A 20,726-nucleotide genomic window follows, 5' to 3' on the forward strand; every position below is an offset into this window, starting at 1 on the left:
ACTTTGAAAAACATACAAGTACATTCTAGTTTCATGTGTAGATACTTAACAAATTGATCAAATTATTCTTAAACCTTCTATTTGCTAAGTAGAGGCAGTAAGCAGTCCTGGACTCCTTTCAGTAAAATACTTGTGTTCCAGAATTTTAATCATTCTCAGCCTCACCTTCTAGCCCCATCCAGCTTATCAATATCTTTATGAAATCTGAATACTCAACAAACATGAACACAGATTGCTAAATAGTAACAATCACACCAAATAGAGAGGACCTCTGCAAACCTATAGAATAGAGAGCAACATACAGGAAGGAGACTCCTGGTCAGAGATCAAAGAGTGAGTGAAGGGGAAGGAGAGCTGGTGGCAGCTACTAGATTTCTAGGTTTACTGGCAATAGATCTAATTATTGCCTTTCATTGAAAACGTTGATCAAGTTTACTAACAGAGCAAGCAAAGCTGTTAGGATGACAGCTGGCTGAACCTGTACCTCTCCCAAAGCAAGAACAGGTTTCCACCTCAAGGATCAATATCAGTAAATCAGTACAGAGAAATCTATTGGCTCTGGTTACCTTGTAGAGAGTGTCCCCAGTGGTGCTATGAGTGAGCTGAACTACCACATAAGCATGTAGGAAATTAGAAGCAATCATATCAGGGACAAAAGGTGTGCTTTCATCCTGGAAGATGATGGCTACAATGTCATTCCCAATGTGACGCTTCCGCTGAAGCTGGAGAGGAAAAAACACAGTAATGCAAGAAGGCAGGTGAAAGAGCAGAACGGCATGATGGGGCCTCAAACACCAGTCTGTCTAGCATCTCCAACCCATCTGTTCAACCAAATCCCTCATCACTACTTTCACCATTACTCCAGCCATAATTCCCAACATTACGCAGTTAGGCATTCTCCCCTCTAACTAGCCCCGCATCAAATACCCCTCCCCTCTTAGCCACACTGTTGAATTCCTTAGTTTTCCTTCCAATACCTGCTGGGAATCTCCCTCTGTGAAGGGCAGCTTTGTAGACACATGAAACATGATCTCCTTGCCCCGGAAATTTGTATAGACCGACTCAGTGCCCGTTTGACCTCTAGTGACATCCAAGCCTCCCCGGAACCTGAGCAAATCCATACCATGCCATAGGTCAGGCAGGACACAGAAGAGAAAGTGGAGAGAAGAAAGAAGATACCAGTAACAGTAGCTTGGTACATGAATATTATCAAAGGTGATTTTTAAGAAATCAGTGATAGTAGGGCACCAAATCTTCCCAAAACAAATGCACTAACTGAAGCTGCACAATGTTTCTCCTGATGAACATACTTGTTGCTAAAAGCTGTGAAGCTAAACCAGGGATCGTCAAAGGAGCTACTTACTTTGGCATTCTTCTGAGAAACACAGTCCATATTTTAGAACTACAGAAAGGACAGGCTGACCCACAGAAAGAGACTAAACCAATATTGACCCCTACCATTGTGAAACAAACTTACATTCGCACAGTTAAATAAAATTATTCTTTACTGATACTGTTGATCAGATTGAGATACCAGGAGACCTCTAAATGAAAATACCAGCAGAGACCTAAGCTCCAACTGGTTCCCAGATAGGATGGCTGACAAAAGCATTCTGGGCTTCTCCACCTACACTGGGATTCAGAGGACACAGCACTTTTCTGAAAGCAGGGCTCTAATAGAGTCGCAGCCTCTGAACACACGGTGTTCCCTAACTCAATCACTAACTTTCCAACGGTGCTGGGTACGCACCCACGGAAATCCTGCAACTGAATCTTGTCACCAAGGAAATCCAGGAACTCTAGGAAACCCAGACTCTCTTCTGTGTTACTGAAGACTTCTTCTTCAGTCGTCTTCAAAAGGAAAGGAGAAGTCATAAGGAGCACAAGTATTACAAAGAACAGGCAGTAATTTCTATACACAGTTCAACCCGTTTTGAGGACCTGGACAAACAAATCGATCAACATAAGGCAAGCTGCTATCCTTTCTCTTTACGGCATCTGTATTTTTCACAGGATAGTACAGACCTTGTTATTACATTTAAGCCAAGAGAATGAACTCTTTGTATTTTGCCTCAAGTATCGTGGGACCTGAGGGAGCTTACCTGTCCAGGTTTCTGGTAGATGACCCCAAATTTGAAGTTATTGCTTATGACATGTTCATCAAACGCAACAATAAGCTGCGAAGCCTGAGGTAATGAAAATACAAATTATCAGCTGGACGTCATTAGCCAGACCTTAATGGAAAAGGGACAAACAGACATATCAGAACATTATACCTTGGGGTAGAGGACAGGAAAGAAGCGTTCAACATTCACATCCTCGCACAGTAGCTGTCGAGTGAGAGAGAGAGAGGGAAACAGAAGTGTGATTATCATGTGCCCTAGCTTGCTGCGGGCATGAGAGCATAGGCGCTGTTTATAATTATCTGACAGGAGTCCCTTCAGGCAAAAATTCTGAGGTAAAATTAGAAGAGAAAGAAGAGAAGCTAAATGGAAGTGTTAAAGGGAAGTATATGACAGTACTATTGGGGAATAGTAGAAAAGAGGGAAATGGGAGGACAGAGGTGAAAATAACCTGAACAACGAGGCTGTAAGAGTGAACAGGCAAGCACAAATCTCACCTTCGCCATCTGGACAGCATTGGGAAACTCATTCAGACAGGAAATGGGGATCAGGTCATGTTTGGTGCCAGTCCGAGTCCTGACACAAAACAAAAAAGGCATTAGAGCAAAAGGTGAAGAGAGACATAAGCAACACTGGTTCTTTAAAGAAAGAGTAGCCATTCCTTCAGATTATCCTTAAAGCAGTTAATTCCAGAGGATTAATTTTAAGCCTGGTGCATAAAATCACTGGAAAAGGGAGGTATTTACGCTTCTTATTGCTCATCACTTGTTGTGGGGAGCAGAGGAAGACAAAACAGGAACAAACAGCTTACTCTCTTGCTCCTTTGCATTCTTTTCTTGGTTGAAGAAATATTTTGCTCTTCCCCCCCCACCATTTTCTTTCACAGAAATCTAAATGTTGAAATACAATTCATGGACACAGTATTATAATGGATTCATAAGATCATACAATGAGTGTTTGAAAGACTGTGAAAAGGTCTGATAGAGACAGCCTAGGAAAGCAGATCTATGCAAAGTATAGGAGGTAGAAACTGGTGTAGTATTATTCCAGAAAGCTGATGGAGAAAAGCTTCCTTTCTCTGTCTACATATATATATTAAAGAAGAGATGTCTTTCTAGGGGAGAAGTAATATTGGGCTGTCCTCTTCAAACCATTATAAACAAGCTATTGAGCAAAAGGTGCTGCATATAATACGACATCTTAATAGAGGAATTACTACCCTTTTGTTCTTCACCAGTCTCTTCCCTGTAGGAAGGTGTCTGGGCTCAGGTAAACATTCTCTGGCACAGCTCACAAATAGGCGCTCTCTTTTTTTCCCCTCAGATTATTGCTCCGCCTGGCACTCTGAAGTGTTCTATGCATACAATGAAGGAAACCCACCAGTGATTCTTTTGTAGCTGACTTCTATGCAACCAGTATTTTCCCTCAGTCCTGGATGAGTCCTTGTCAGCAGCAACTGTACGTCAGTTGCTTCCAGCAGCCTGGAAAGTGCACCCAGCCCATAGTGTGGTAAAAAGCTTTTCTGCAGCATGCCTCTCACCTATGCAAGGTCCATCTCTGGTCTTTCTCTAGTTCATTCAGCAGCTCTCTCTGGGTAATGACTCTCTGTGGAAGCCCTAAAGGTTATCCTGGGAAGCTAAGGAATGTTCTAGCTCACCTTCAAGGGAGCCTTAGTCTCAAGTACAAAGTCCAAAGACAGGTCTGGGCTAAGCTGCCCTCCATCGGGGAATCCATATTCTCCTAGAGAGTACTCACATGTCTATAAGTAAAGAGAATAAACAGAAAAACTTTCTTTTTGAGGGAAGAAGAGATGGTTTTCACAGGAACTACAAAGATGTGCCTGCAAACACCACTTCAGCTTCCTGAAGGAAACTGCTGAGAGAAACTCAGAGGGGAAGGCAAGAAAAGAAGGCTAAAGTCCTCTCCAGGAGAAAGACATGAGATTCACACCCATATCTATGCAGAGGAAGCTCAAGGTAAGATGAGAGACACAGCACAGTAACACACACTTCAACAACAGGCACTGTTACCTCAGCAACAGGCGTAGATTTTCCTGTTTCTCAATCTGTTCATACTTCACAGAAAGTACCAGGTAGCCCAAGGAGATGTCACTGGAGTAAAAATTCTGGTGCTCCTGAAACAGGAAGCCAAAATGCATTATTCCCAACACGCTTCCTAGAGAAGTTCACCAGATTTTTTGCATACAACCCGTCACTCAAGATTAGCTAATTTTTTCTTTAACTAGCAATGGCATGCTTGAAGACGTGCATATGCTGTCTCCCAGCCCCCTTGATGATCAATGCATGAGCATATCAGTCAAAGTTCATCCACTTTCAGTTCAGTTCCTCCTCAGCTGTCCATCATCAGAAGTGCTCCTGAGAAGGAACAGGATGAGAACATTCAGCAACACATTTTGAAGAAATCGAGTTTCTTGTAAATAAATTCTTTCGTGGTATCTTTCGTGGATCTTCCCTGTATCCATTCTGACTCTGCATGACTAAGTAGTGGTCTCCAGCACACTCAACTGGCTGGGGTCATGGGAATTTTCTATACAAACCATAATGGCAGGATCATTATACCAAATGGTTGATCTCTAAGAGCACTCGCATCTCAAGGAGGATGCAGTCAGAGCTCGAGGTAACTACTTTGCATATGAAGACTGTTCTCAGCAGTGCCACTAACACTGCTTGAGCTTTAGTGGAGTGTGCCTCAAACAGAGAGAGTCATTCAGTCAAACAATGAACCATAACACAAACATTTTCGCAGGCTCTATATAGAAGAGGCTGTGGCCATACATTTCTCCTGGGCATACAGCCATGTTCCAATGGCCTGGGTATATCAATATAAATTTTATACATTGATATATATACATTTTATATGTATAACACATATATTGATATATATAACCTCTAACCTCAAAAGGTTAAAGCGTTTTGACAAGGGATGTGAATAGAAACCTCTAGCACAATGAGAATACTATATAGGTGGAATCATCCAGAAATGCTTAGATTGCTCCCATCTTCCTAGCGGAAAACAACTTTATGGCCAGTTTTTGGAGGTGGCTGCTACATATACTCTGACAGAGAGCTGAGACTGAACTCATGCTTTCAAACAGTCCAAAATTATTGGGTTTGAGGTATAAGCAGGACAGAGGGACCAATGAGAATGTCATGCAGGGGATCCGATTCTCTTTGGATTAGATTTGATTAGATTAATATCTTAATCTCTTGCTGCTAATGAGAACTTCTGTTGAAAGGGGCAGTAGTACCTTCCAGTATTTAGCCTCCAACCCAGGAGAATATAGTGAGATTGGTATGGTACTTCTGAGCTAGCAATGATGGAAGTTGGGGTAAGACTCCTTCTCAGCAAAACAAAATAATAATAAAACAAAATAAAGAATCCCAAAACCAAAATTGTCTCAGCTACCGTATAGCAGGCAGAATTATCAGTGCCTCCTTATGCCTTGGGACCATAAAAATCAGGAGAAAGTCACACAGCAATCTGCCGACTGTGGAATCAGGAATGTGTCCACAGAGAGCTTCAGTGCAGAACAGTTTAGACCACAGAAGAAGAAGGGGGGGGGGGGGGAGGGGGGGGCGGAATCAAGGCTTTCTTTTGGTATCTTTTGTAGACAATCTTAGGATTTTCCAAATCCCAGATGTTGTATCTCAAGATATCCAGCTGGATCTCCCACTTGTGGATCTGTAGGAAAAAGAAGCTCTGTCCACTCACTGAGAAATCAGACGCTCCCGGGAGATAAAATGCACACACTTTAATGGGGAGCTTGACTCTGACATTCCACTTAACAGAGAAGGGGTACCAACTGCTATCTTGTTTGTTGATATATTTTCTAATGATAGCGTTGCCCTCCACCAACTTACTTGAAAGATATAATCAAAGTACTCTGCATATATTCTAGCATGTACATTCTGTTCTGATGTACTCCAGTGGTTTTATGCTGTTTGTTTGAAGAAATTATCTCCTCAGCCTAAATGCAAAGTGTTTGTCATGGTCAAATTAAATGTAGGAGAGAGGTAAAACACCATTCCCCTGCAAATAATGAATGGGCTGTTCTACCACCAGAACAGCAGTCATCTCAAATCAAAGACAGAGTCACTTGCAGCCTGAGAAGACAGCCAGGGAGCATGAAGTCAGTAACCAGGATTGCAAGACTCAGAAGGAGCATCACAGGAAGCACTGTATAAATGCATCCTTGTGCATGACACATGCACTGGGACGGTAAGTTAAGTGTCCAGTTGTATAGTCAGAACTTGCACGATTTGGAATGTGTTCTGTGAAAGGAATACTCCGAGCAATTAATTAATATTAAGGACTCAATGGGAGCAAAGTGTGTAATTTGATCAAAAAGAGTTGCTAGTCTGAGAGTTCCTTCCTCAGCTTTTTGCCTAGAAAATACAGAAGGTCTGTTCTGTCTCTGGTGGATTGCAACCTCTCTCAACACACTGATGAGATTGCCTTTTGCTGCGGAAAAAATCTAAACAATTTTTTGTATTAGTCATAGTTCTGACTCACTGTGAAATGAAGATACATCTAGTGAAATACTCTGATATTTATGTGGATGTAGGCATCTTGAAGTCAACAGACAAACCAATCCACTTTTTGAAAAAAAAAAAAAAAAAAGGAATAATGGGGAAAAAGTTTCAGAGCTTCTGGTGCTAGCATAGTCAACCCTTTGCTGAAGCAGATCAAACAAACGGGTCTTGAAAAAGATAAGGTATAAGTACAGAGCAGCAAACAGGCAAACAGAATAACGTGGCCTCTAGCTGCAGTGTTCAAATCACAGCAGTCCAATGTGATCTGTCACACAAGTCAATGGTACTGACTGAACTTAACTGTGTGCGGGAAGAAAAGCTGAAATCAAAGGAAGCCACAAAGGCTGAGAGGACAGTTTATTTCTCCTGACCATGACTCTCAGGATACTAATAGATTTTTGGGATGTGAACAAGGATCAGGTGCAGTAGTCATTGTGACCAAGGGCAGAAAGACAAAGCAGCTGAGGAATAGACAGATTCAAGGAGCAAAACAAGAGCAGTATGAAAGGAAGTTCTGGATTTCAAATGGATCTCTGTAAAAGCAATCAAGTATCTTCTTGGGGCCAAGGGAAAAGACTAACAGAATACACAAGGAGTGCTGACAGTTTGCCTGAGAAGTTATAAAGCTATTAAGACAACTGCCATGTTCTTAGCCGCTTGGGTTCTTTTTGATGAAATAAATTATTTTTCGCTGCTCAGTAGCAGCAATTGCACTAAAGATGAACAAACCAGACAAAAGACATCTTCCCCATGGGAGCCGGTATGTTTCATCACTTCTTTTAGCAACAGGAGCATAGGAAGCCAGAGAATACTAAAAGATCTTTACAGGATTCAAAATGGGTTCATTAGTCCATTCTCTTCCTTCAAGACAACTGAAAATAAAAAAGCAATTAACTTTGAAAAAACTTGGCAACCTCTGGTCATCTGGTAAAATACTGGGATGATTTCATCCTTGAAGAAGGAAGAAAAGCAGCTTTGGTGGCCAAATGATTATGTGATGACCTACAGGAAGATAATGATACCTGAACATCCAAACCTGAACATCTAAACCTATCAAGTGTTAGATAACTAATAAATTTACAGTACTGAGTAGGTAGCATCATTATTCCACCAACCTTCTTTTCATAAAAGTGTAAGGTGTTCTTTGCCACTCAGATGACAACAAGGACCTAGAAGCTACTGCCACTGTTGGCAACTGCAGAACACAGAACTACTAAGGCTGGGCTGGTACTGAAATAATACCTCATTAGGTTGTCTCCTTGCAGGCCCTCCCTTCATCTCCACTTGGAGAAAACTTAAAAAAAAAAAAAAAAAAAAACAACAACAAATCTTGGGCTGATGTCAGCTTCTCATGACAGGAAAACAGTAACAAGCTCCAAAACACATGTATTTGCATACCAGAAGAAAATGATCCTGAATATGAGAAGACCTGCAGTCTCAGCAAGTCAGAGAACACATCTACTAAAATCATAGATTTGTAGTAATAAAACGAAATTAGAGAGACTTTAAAATAACAAAAGAGATTACAATTATACCTAATAATAAAAATATCCTTTGACTGCTTCAAATAGTTTCACCTCTTTGTCCTAGGTTAAGCTAGAATTTCACACTAATAACTTAAGACATTGTTCTTTCCGCTGAGAGGACTCCACTGAGTCAGTTCTCCAGCAGTTCACAGCTCTGCAGCAACAATACTTTAACCAGCACAAAGAAAGGACAGCATAATGGAGAAATACATGACCACATATGAATGTATGGCAAGAAAGCTTCTCTCATCAGCACTGCCAGTTTCAAGCGCTTGTGAAACTGCACCCTAAGATTCTTTGACTGGCATTTCTAATGTATACATTTATTAAATCCTTCCTGGCTTCAGGCTACTTCTCTTTATTGTAGTCTTGAAAAACAACATAGACATTTAATAATTCCCACAGTATAAGACATAAGGTTTTACAGACTTCTTCCTACAGGCAAAATGAATCTTACTGTGTAATCGTCATATAAAATATAGACCATGAAACAAAGAAAAGGAACTGAGCTATGGCTTTTATGTCCTAGCACTTTTTTTGTGGTTGTTTTATAGGACCTGCTATAAGGTGTTCTGCAAAAAGTGTCAAAAGAATTGTCTGAGTTTGAGTGACCTAGTATATGCACACCCACAACACAGACATGCATATTAAGTTTATAATACCACACATACTCTAATATTCCATCTTGAATAAAGGGTATTCCCTAAACCACTGGCTATGCCTCTCCCATCACATGATGCTTATGGACTCTTCTTCAGCTAAGAATTGTTCACAGCTATTCAAAGCATGCAAGAGACCTTTCTTTATCTTTCTGAAATAACCTTCCCATTTTATCAGCAAGAAAAGGACCCAATCCATAGAGCATCAAAATCACTGGTCTCTCTTAACTTTGAACTGAAGAAATACTCTCCTTGTGGAAAAGCTCTGAGCTCTCTCCTTACCTAAGCCTTTAAGCCATGGGTAAAGAAATGGGTAAAGTTTTCTACCCATGGGTAGAGTTTTCTGTGACAAGAGCCGTGTTCACCTTGTTCTTTTCTGACACTGGCTTGCTCAAAAACTTGCATATTTAATGGAACATAGACACACATTCCTGTTAATTAACACAAAGAATAAAATAATCGGACTGAGAAAATCATATCCCAATTTGCCTCTCATCCTAGCTGGCTCTGGAAACCTTCAAGCACAACCCTAAATTTAACATGACAGAAAAATAATTACAGTTGGCATACTGATGGCTTCCAGAATGTCACAGGATAAATGTCCATTAACAGATTGTACAGCAGATCTGTCAGTCTAGAGAGGAAGCCTCCAGGAAGGGTACTTTAGATATAAATTATATTAATATCGGTTTCTAGTGTTGCATATTAAACAAGATCATTCGGACAAGTCAAACTACTGCAGAACAGGTCCCCAGCACTGCCCAAAGCTCCACCTCTTCCTGGTTTTGAACTTATTACGCAGTCGCAGAGGGAGACCACTGAATACGATGCAGCATGAGTATACCTGTCAGGCTTTCTTATCTCCTTATGCCATGAAAGGAATCTCAGAAAAGATCACGGGTTTGTTCTCCCTTGTTCTTGATGGTTAATATTATCCTGAGATCCAGTCTGGGAATCAATCAATTGCCTAAACAGGCCAACCCAGATGGACCTTAACGGCCAGCCAACAAACATCCACTTAATGAGGCCAAGCTCTCTCTCCCTGTCTGTCAGATGGAATTTTTGAAGTTAGGCAAAACTTAGCACCAAACTTACCTAAATCAAACAACTGTAAAACACATTGTTCGGTTTCTTCATATACATTCTGTGGTGACCATACTTGCTACTTATCTACACCAAGGAAAATGGAGCATTTTTCTTACTACAGAGGGGCTTGCACTGTCAGTGCTGAAGTCCCCGCTAAAAATAATACCATCTCCATTTCCAATATTACCCTTTTTTCACCTTCTCATCTCCAGGTTGGTATCTGTCCAGGAGCCTCAAAAGAGCTTCTTAACCAAATATAAGCACTTCCTGTGCAAACCTTTCTCTTCTGTTAATGCACAGGATGATGCACATATCACAAGGCACAGGACCAACCTAACACACTACTAGCCATATGGTAGTATGTACCTTATATACATTAATTCAAGGCATCATGAGGAATTGAAATGGAGTGGCTGTGCAGTTATTTCTAAGTCCATCAGGAAAAGCCTGAGATACATTTCAGCCTTGAGGCTGGGTGGGCAGAGAAGGCTCTGAAGATCACCCTTACCTTCCCCAGAAAATGTTTGCGGTACAGCTTGGCTGTAGGATCACTCTCCAGTTTCACTTTACCACTCCAGGGAAAGGGTACGTCAGACAGAGTTGGACTCAAGCTGGAAAGGTTGTGGCTGGTCCCTTCAATCCAGTAGCCCCCAAACTGGGGTAAGATAATGAGAGGATATGGCCACCCTTTCTGTAATACCTATTGAGAAGGACACAGAACATGAAAGCTGAAAGGCCAATAAGCTGAAAGGCCAATAAAGTCTGAGGAAAAACAGAGGAGAGCAGTACTAACTCACCTCGTGGATGCTGGGGTAAGGAATATACTCCTCTTCTGTCTGAAATCAGAAGACACCAATAGCAAAAATGCGTGACATTATTTAAAGTGTTATGCTCCCATGATGGCACAAGCTGTGCCCTCAGCTTCCACTCTGCCCTAGGCCATCTTTAGAGTTTTATTTTAGGATGTAAGGTTAGACTCCGTTTCCCAGGTCTCAGCATTATAATATAGAACTTTGAGAACAATAAATTTAGGAGTCAGATTTTGCCCACCTTCCTCCTTGAAACTACACAAAATACAGGCATGCAAAATGAGGTGGTACTCAAACTATAGGCAAATTGGATGAAGTTAGGAGTGAGAGCCTTTCTCCCTTCCTTCCACACAGTGTTGGACAGCTGCAGACAGAGATGACAGTAGGGATGGCAGAAATAGTACTGTATTTACAGCGAGATCAAGGTTGTGTCATCTCCATAGCTAGACCGGTGGTATACAACCGAGCAGTGCTGAGGCATGACTGCAAGAATAGGAGGAGTATCTGAGCAACTTTATGCCAGTTGGATATGGCCCTTCCATCACCACAAAGAGCACTGACTATCTCTGTCAGAATTGAGCTATATCAATTGCCTATGTGGCTTTTTTTTTTTTTTAAGGTCATCCCAAGATTGAATTCAACGTCAAGGTTGATTTTAAGGTTACTGTGCCTGAGCTGAGACTGAAAGAATGGAGAGGAAGACTTGAAAATTTAAAGATGGGAATCTGTTCTTATTGGCTGAATATTGAGGGAAACAGACCAGCTTTCTAGTAGCATCTATGAGTCCTCAAGCAAACTACTGAAATAAATGCAATGTGGTTTCATAAATATTATTATAGCTCTTAAATTGAATAAAATTTAAGAAATTATTTAGTCAAAACTAAGATTGTTAATAATATTAAACACTTATTGGAACCACTTAAATCTGAAAAAGGAAGTATTGATTCTGTTTCAGCTACATAGTTTCACCCTCTTGTGCAGCAACTTAAAAAAAAAAAAAAAAAAAAAGACAAGCATGTATATGTTCTTGGGCTGTTTGTAGGCTCCCTGTTCACTCCAAGATGAAAATACACTGCAGGCCAGGTCAGTTATTATCTGCCATTCTCAGCAACTTAGGAGGCAACAATGACTTGGCCTGACCTTGAGAGGAGCTGGAAGGGAACATCTTTGTTCATCCAGACGACTCCCCTGGAAACAGAAAGTCAGAGACAGTGAATCCTATGTTTTATCGTGTCTGTTTCACTTACCCTCTGTGTCCTCCTCCATATCCCCAATATGCATATTTTGTCTCTCTCTCTAATCTTCTATTTTATGCCAGTTTGGAAGTTTGGAATAAACAGAAGAAGTAAAGCTAGAACTTGGCCAGTCCCCTAGTTTGGCATTAAAACTAAAAAGCCCCCCCACCTTACATCTCTTAAAAAGCAGAAAGCTGGCAGAAATCAAAAGCAATCTCCCAAACTGATTTTATTATTTAATTCTCTAATCTATTCTAGCTACTTTACTTCCTATCCCAAGCAATAAAAAAAGGAAGAGGTAAAGACAGAATGCGAAAGAACAGTATTTCAGACCATTCATTCCTGTTCTACTCTTCCCTCTCCCTTGAAGATACTGTCAGGCAGAGCATTGAGAACCTCAGAGTAGGGTTAAGAGAAGTAACAAACACTTTTTTTGAGGATTGGGACTAGGCAAGAAGACTTTTAAGCAGCTTATGTGCCTTGCTTCCATCCACATAAGGGAACAAATCTGTCTCCTGCAGGTAAGACAGAAAATCAGAGCTGCTCTCCATCCATGCATCTGACTAGTGCAACAGACTCCTGCAGGCAGCAAGGAGCCACACAGCAGAGCTCTGCACATCTGCCTTCCTAGGCACCATTACTGTGAGGTGGGTTAGAATGGCAAGGCAAAAGACTACTGGATGCTTAGTTTCTTCCTGAATCAGCAGCTGGCATCCAGACTTGATTCTCTTTCTTAAGGCTATTCCATCCGCTCCCTTCTCACCATGGCAAGACTAGCTCACTTCCACCACACTTCTGCAGCAGAAGCACACGGAATAGGAAAATTTTAGTAAGGACAGCCCCAACATGGACTGAGCAAAGGCCCAGAAAAAAAGAAGCCAGATATGGGGGCCAACAGGCTCCCATAAAATGCTGGCCATAGTCCAAGAGAGCATCAATACAGACAGAAGAGCAAGAGGCAAAATTTGCATTGTCAGATAGGAAGCTGAAGACCAGGATTTAATTGTAGCTTTCTCTTACACACAATACATGAGCATTCAACTACTATGCCACCTAAGTCTTGTAACTCTCATAACAGAACATGATGCTGAGACTACTTTTTATACACCATCAGAGACTGCTTAATAGAGTGGCTAATCAGGGATTCCAGACAGGATAAGCAGGTCTCGACTTTGTTCTGAAAATAAGCAGGATCTGATTTATAACAGCTATGTGTATGCAAGTACCCTACAGTGGAACTAGCTTGTAAACTAGTATCTGGTAGAAATATGGACATCTGAGTGGAGCTCTACAATGCAGATGTAAGAGGCTCAAGAGCAAAAGTTTGGAGCCAATGCTCCAGCCATACAGGGTGAAAAAACTGCTAGTATAGCAACAACATTAACATTGGGCAATAGCAACATTAGATCGAGGAATAATAATGATCAGGATGCTCCTTGCAGGAGCAACAAAAGAAAAAAAAAAAAGGCAAAAAAAAGGCAAAATCCATTACACATAAAAACGAGGTTATAGAAAAATGAGAAAGCTTATTAAAAGAACCTAAAAATAAGCCATAAAAAAAGCCAAACCTTCATGAAATGATGAGGAGACAGACCTTGAGCTCACAACAAACGCATAACACCTTTAAAAAACTCTTAGAAACACCAGGAGTAAACCAGTATGGCTAAACTCCAGAGTAAAGGAGGCTAGTAGGAGATGCATGAGGGCATTCTTCATAAGTCTGAAATTGAGTTCAAACACAAAAAATAGCAATAACAACAAATTTTAGTGGGTTAAATATAAAAACACGTGAGCAAAGCAAGTGAGGAACAATCTGCAGGTAACATAATAACAGCAACAAAATTATTTCCCTTAATTATATAAGGAGAAAGAAGCTTGCCAAAATGTCTACAGAGTGACACAGGATCAAACTATAAAAGCTGAGCTTAGAGAGAGTTATCCCCCCCAAAAAAAATTTTTGTTGTTGTTCGTATTTTCAACAGAGGAGCCTGAACAAAGACCAGTTTAGAACTATTCTTCATAGGGAAACATCAGAAGATCTGTTTCAAACTGCAATGTCAGTAGGCAGCACTGACAAAATGAACAACAAATTAGCAGGACATAGTAGGTTGTGAAATTAAGATGGAACAGAGGCTGACAAGTGGTCTTTACCTTTTGCAGAGGTAGTATTAACCATTTTGCATTTGGGGGAGTCATAAAGCTGAGAAAGTGGAGTGCAGGAAATATAAGTGCAACTGGATGTTTTGTTGATGTGATCTGGAGTTGTTGAGGCTCATGAGGAAGCCTAGGTTCTGAAACAGGGGTCTTGGGAACAGTTCTTTGGGGCAAGAAAGTCCTATACTCTATCAAAATAGGATTGAGACAGGAGAGACATGCAGGTACAAAGCAGCCTCAGCCTTCTGGAACAAACTGTGGAAAGTACCAGGACAAACTTGCCATGCACCGGGGGATTTCTGCACACAGAACTGGAGGTTGGGAAACTGCAATTTTGTAAGATCTCTCTCCCCTTCGTTGGCATTTTTGGCAGATCTGATAACTGCAAAAAGTTTCCAATTTCAAAGGAGGTCCTGGTAGAAGACCTCCTCTCAAAGAGGCCTAAGGGAAAACTTCCTGGGCTGCTGTAAAGGAGCTGCTGTTTGTCTCAGAGCCTCTACAGAGAGTGGAGGGACGTGCCAGCACATTCCATGACTCTGCACTGTTAAAGGAGCTCCTGCTAGCCTGGGAGCAGAAGACATAGGCCAAAATCTACCAATCTCTTCTCTAGACCGAAGCTTAAGGTACTGGCAAAGATCTAATGCAGCCCTGGGCCGTATAGTGCAAAGCTTTATTTTAGAGGGTAACCAGGACTGCAGGGAACTGATAGCCTAAGTTGTTGAAGGGTCAAAGCATGGGCAGAACAATCACTGCCATTCCTCAAAAGGGAGAGGCATAAACTGTAGCAGTCTCAGCCACCTGTTGAGACACCCTTCTGGTTTGGTCCAGTTTGGCTTGCAGCATCGCCTCTCAGGAAAGACTTTCCCTCACTCTCTCCCTGGGTAGCTTACTGGAGACAGCATCGGCCTGGGAATCTGATACTCCCTGGGTCTCGTACAGGGAAATACCTGGCCTGAGCAGGATGAAAGAACGGACGGCAGAGGAAAAAGTCGTCCAGACCCACAGCTGGGTCCAACACGGCGTAACAATGCTATGGTAACACATGTTTTTTATGGGGCAAGAGTGGTGCCTTGAGGGGACGAGTTTAAAACAGACAACCTAGATATAAAAGGGGATACAGGAAAAAAAACCATGAAGGTAGTTGTGAGAAAATAAGACTGAAGGATATGTTGAAACTGTATGAATGCAGACCAGAGGTAGTGCGCATCACACCATAAAACACTAATGCAGGCAAGTGAAAAGGGGTTGGTTATACAAGTATGTGAAGACCTAAAACATCTGGGTTTATTGGCTGAAATAAGGTTTGCTTGCTTTTCAACTGCTTGCACTGCAGAGCAATCTAGGAACAATGTATTCCTAAGTGTCCTTAACAAAGTATTTACTGTGACTTCACTACCTCTGTACGCATAGAACAATGCGGCCAGTAGCCCATTTACTTCAAGTAATGATTATCAAGATTAAAAAAAAAAAAAAAAAAAAAGGCAAACTTCATTCCCAGTTCTCGGGGACAGGTTTCATTTTAAAAAGAGAGCACAACTTTACCTGCTAATTCATCACACATGACATGAAATGGCTATGTTAATTTTCAGTCAAACAATTATACTCCAATCCGATTGTTAAAGTACTCAAAAACTAATTCTATCCTGTGGCTTTGTTGTTGTTATTTTACAGGAGAAATGTCCAAGTCTCCTATTTTGCCTTTTACTCACTTGATTGCTAATGAAAATCTCAGATTTAATTTTCAAGAACAATTCAATAAATCTAAAGGATAGCCAGAGTCAAATGGAAGGAAAGGGAAAACAAAAACAAACAAAAAAAGAATAAATAAAGAATTAGTAAAAATATAAAGAAAGATGACAACAAATAATAAAAAAAAAATTGGAGGGGTAGTTTTTTTCTTTTGGAAAAGACCTCTCTTCCCTTCTTTCAAAAAATTGCTGTCATACTTAAGCAGCAGTTATTAATTCTCCTAGTGCAAGTCAGGTGACAAAATAAGCTAAATCAAAAAGAAAACCACCACTATACAGTCTTAATAATGGGCAGCTAAGAAATATAGATGCAAAATTAGGTGGCCTGTGTATGTTGGAAATCCTCATCAGCTCCCTCTGTTATATCTCTAACTAAAGACATCCAAATCCAGTGAGAGACAGTTTTCATATGGTAAACTGAGAGCTGAGGAACACTGAGAATCTTAAGCAACACAGTCTTCCAGTAAGGAACATCTGCTAGTGATTCTTCCTTATACAGATTTCAAAAAGGCTGGAAAGGATTGTAATACTTTTTAACATGTGCTTGAACTGAACAAGAAGCTCTGCACGCTCAAGCTTACTTTCTAGCACGGAATTAAATGAGCCAGGCACACTTACAGAGCTTGTTATTCTAAAGCGCTGAGCATATATCCCAAACAGTTTGGGTGTCAGTACAGTGGTTTCAAGGTCTGTGTCTGTCTACACATGAATATAGAAGATATACCTTCAGCCCCTCCTTCCCCCACTTCTCTTTTCTAAGTCTGCCAAACAGTACTTCAGCCTCATAACTGTAGCATTTTGCTGCTACCTTCCACCTCCTCACTTTTATAGTCCCACCCAAGTCTTGCATTTTCCTCATATCCATAATTTGATCACCCAAATTCCAGAAAAGAAGTTAATTGTTTCTTATAAGTTTAATTCCTGCACATAATAAAAGGCAGGTGTTATGTGCCATGTTACGTGTTACGTTAAGTCAAAGTTTAGCCACAGCATTTTAAAGAAGGTGTACCACTCAGAGAAAATATTGGTAGTCTGTAAGGATGCTCTGAGAATAGATCAACTGAAACATTTAGTTTTAAAGATTTTGTTGTTAGATATATAACATATATAACATATTATTCTATTACTATCTCTTTTTTTCGTAGGGCAGGGTTGTTTTTTTCCCCTTTTACTCTGTTTTAATTTTATAATGTAATATATACAACTAAATGCATGTATTTCCATAAGAGAATTAAGCCAGAGTCCTTCTTGCTTGTGCAAGTTAAAGACAGGGCCCACAGTAGTTATTTATTAAACTGTTTGACCTTGCTAAATGCAGTTATGTTAACATCCCATTAATCACCTCTCATTAGCAGCTGCTACCCAGCAGAAACATAGTTTCCTGAAGAAGATGCCAGAGATACCTTAATGCAACTTTGATTTTCTCTCAGAACCACACTTCTGCAAAGAACAGACAGAATTATAATAATTTGTGTCTATTCCTTCCATCATGCTGGTTGGAAAAATAAACACAGGAAACACTTTTGAAACTCCATTTAAGAGTAGGTATAGGAGCTTGGGCCTAGAAGAGCTAAATATTCTGCAAGCCCAAATTAAAGGGTATTGGGAGTGAAGTGACAAGAAAACAGCAGCTGATTATTTGTTTGGCTATGAAAGCGATCCCAAAGTTTGACACAATAATTTCTTCTTACCTGCATTTTTTCAATCATCTCAAACAAGTCCACAGTCTGTGAAAAGGAAAAGACAACAGGGAAAAGAATTTAACATTTGCAGAAGCTAATGTTATCTTCTGTGGTAACCCTGATATTGGTTTCCTTGGTTTCCATGGTATCCTTCCATGTTTTGGCACAGAAACTACCTGCTCGCTGAAGACAAGGTGGAATCGTTCTTCCCTAACTGATAGCATGGACAACACAACTGGCCAAACTGTCTTCAGCTTGTGTTGAAAAAGCTTGACCTGGAATCTGATCGGACAGGTATCAGGAATTTCTCTCTTTCAGTGGGTCAGACTACTGACTTGATACAGTATAGCATGAGAAATGATTAAATGAACAAGTTTAGGATTCTCACAGAAGTGGGCAACTATAGCTACAACACATGCATGCACACGAGCTTGCTTTCAGTCATTTCTTCTGCTCAGTGGTTCAAAGCACATTCCAACCCTGAGCCAGAGGAACGTGGACTGCCTTTACCTTGTTGGGGACAGCAGGAGTGAGAGCACATGGAAAGCCTTGGGTGGGAGAGTCTATAACATCACTGAAGCAGCGCACCCCCTCCTCAAACCTCCTGCAAAAGACAGAGCAAAAAGGTTTTTTTTTAAAAAAAAAAAAAAAAAAAAAGGAAAAAGAAAAACTTCTAACTCTTGGAGAAGTCAAGATGCCAGTGCTTGCCTGCAGTGCCTCCTTTGCCTTCTGCTTACTTTTCCTCTCCCCAGACCATTTCTTGCCTATGAGGAAGCTGTCATTCCCTGTGAGATTCCCTGAGCTGTTTTAACTTATCACTTGCCACCTGCAAACATCCTGGATATAACAGCAAAAATCTTCTGGCCCTGACTGCTCTGTTCACACGCACTATTTTCCTCACAACTGCTGTGCACGTGCTGAATGATCTTTTTTGCCAAGTTCCTCCTCTATCATAGATTTGCAGCAGAATAAAGACAGGTCTCATAGGAAGCTTTGAGATCAGATCTCAAAAGTGAACCATATTAAAAGAGCTGAAAGTTCTGAAATATCACTGAAATCAGCACCTAAAGGACAGCCCCAGTTGCCACACCCTGGGTATTAGTCTCCAAGAGAGGATCATAACAGAGATGGTGCCAGAACAGAACTGATACACCCTGCAGGAGAAATGCAGGCATGGTTATGTGTTACCACTGCTGGTAAAGCGAGTGTGCACGTTAGGTGGGCTTTTGTCTGCACATTTTCCATTGAAAATATATTATTATTTTGGCCCCTGCTGGAGCAGCAGTGTATACAAATAGCAGCAGCACTTATCTGATTTCATAGAAGAGAAAACAAAAAATTACACACAACAAACTATTTAAACTGTAGTTTAAAAGCCCATTGTGCTATGGACAGTGTCACTGCTAGCTGCAGCTCTCCTACTGTTAGCTAATAAACCTTCCATGCCATTCACAGATTTTAATAGCAGTCACAAATGGGGTTTTAGTCATGGTGAAGGTCACATAAGTGGGGCTGGGAACAAAGCCCAGGTTTCTAATACAAGAGACAATGCTCATCCACTCTATAACGCAATCATGAATTGTTTGTTATGTCATCATATAATGCAATCATGAATTGTTATCCTCTAGCTGTTAGATGCATGACTCCTACTGCTTCCACACTAAGAGATCGGTATCTGTCAGTCACGCAGACTCTTGCTTTGAACCCAGTGGCTACATTCCCTGTTGTTCGGAAGTATAATATATTTCTGTTATCATGAAGCTACACTCTATTACAAGCTCCAAGAATCTCTATGCCCACCAATTCTCTGACAATTCACAATTTATTTGGGTAGCCCGATGGCATCATGTAACTTGTATATAGGCTGATCTACACAAAGTAACACAATGCTTCAATCCCACAATTTTCTCCTAAAATTCAAATGAGAGAGATCTGTGTAATGCATCTAAAGATTAAATCCATAATGTATATGGGAGGGAAGGTGTAGGAGTTAGTCTTGACATCCTCACATAAATATTGGAATAGTTCGATGGCAAATGTATTTTAAATGAATATTAATACCACACCAACACATGCTTTACTTATTATTTTATTCATTTACTTGAAGCATGTTTGGGACTAACAAAACTTATGTCCAAGGCAGTAAATGAAAGATTTTCATTGTTTCTTTTAGAAAGCTAAAGTTTCTGTTCTGTGAGCCCTAAAAAGGTAAGAGCTTAATTTGATAAATTCTCATTTTCAGAAACTAGTCATCTCCAGAGAAGAGTAATAGTAGAACTTTTGTGCAACTGGATGCCCTGCAGCCTTGTTGCATGCTATAGTGTTTTTATTTGGCTGTCAACTGGTTTGAATCCTAAAGCATTCAGTAGAGAGTAAAATACACACCTGCATGGAAATCTGGCAGCTCCTACATGAGGTCAGTGTGGCCAGTCCTGCCCCTGTTCTCTCACCGTAAATTCACCTCTACACTTTGGACTGACCTGAGCACTTCGTGCAGCAACTGTTCCTTACCATTCAATCCTAGTACGGTTCTATTGTCAAAATGACTCCAGCAGATGCCAAAATCATCAGTCTTATCATACATTTAGAGATGTTCTCAATTCTGTAATTTTCCCAGATTAGGAATGTGCTGAGGGACTTAAAAAATCCAGGAGAATGACTGAGATTTTATGTTATCTTTTACAAAATATTTTACAAAAATTTGGGGCCATTTTAACTATTGCTTGAAAGTCCATTTGTGAATTTTGAACTTCTGGAATGAAAAGCACTAAGCTTTATTTATAGAAAGAGAACATACTTCTTTTCAAATTGAAACTTCAAACTCTTTGACCACAGAAAAGCAGAATATCATCCTTCTGAAAAAGAAAAGCAATTCTGCAGACTGGGAGAGGAATATATATACTTGCTGAAGCTTTATTTTTAGGAAACAGCAACAAGGAGAAGCAGAGGGCCTAGAAAATGCTAAAGACTAAACAGGATTTTACTAGTGACAGTAACCAGTGCATTAATTTCAAGCAAGTAGCCAAACTAAAAGTAGGCACTGCTGATCCACTGCTAAAGACTCCACTCTCAATTCTGAAACAGTGAGAGAAGCACCTTTGCAGACCTTTAAGCCACTATCTCCACAACACAACTCTGCTCACGTCCTGTA

The 20,726-nt window shown here is 40.6% G+C and overlaps 1 protein-coding gene across 2 annotated transcripts in view; it reads right to left on the bottom strand.

Moving 5' to 3' along the window:
- LOC142088728 (rap1 GTPase-activating protein 1-like) overlaps window positions 1–20,726 on the bottom strand; it is a 45,461-nt gene that overhangs the window by 19,948 nt on the left and 4,787 nt on the right. For both annotated transcript variants that reach the window (XM_075164367.1, XM_075164376.1), the window contains exons 2-13: window positions 18,086–18,179; window positions 17,585–17,620; window positions 11,897–11,944; window positions 10,745–10,783; window positions 10,456–10,647; window positions 4,154–4,257; window positions 2,621–2,699; window positions 2,277–2,330; window positions 2,103–2,186; window positions 1,751–1,851; window positions 978–1,107; window positions 567–722 (exon numbers count right to left, since the gene is read on the bottom strand). In XM_075164367.1, the coding sequence (XP_075020468.1) occupies window positions 567–722; window positions 978–1,107; window positions 1,751–1,851; window positions 2,103–2,186; window positions 2,277–2,330; window positions 2,621–2,699; window positions 4,154–4,257; window positions 10,456–10,647; window positions 10,745–10,783; window positions 11,897–11,944; window positions 17,585–17,602 (1,005 nt within the window). In that variant the 5' untranslated portion in view covers window positions 17,603–17,620; window positions 18,086–18,179. The remainder of the gene's footprint in view (window positions 1–566; window positions 723–977; window positions 1,108–1,750; window positions 1,852–2,102; window positions 2,187–2,276; window positions 2,331–2,620; window positions 2,700–4,153; window positions 4,258–10,455; window positions 10,648–10,744; window positions 10,784–11,896; window positions 11,945–17,584; window positions 17,621–18,085; window positions 18,180–20,726) is intronic.

Source organism: Calonectris borealis, chromosome 1 (assembly GCF_964195595.1).
Source record: "Calonectris borealis chromosome 1, bCalBor7.hap1.2, whole genome shotgun sequence".
Taxonomy (NCBI): Eukaryota; Metazoa; Chordata; class Aves; order Procellariiformes; family Procellariidae; genus Calonectris; species Calonectris borealis.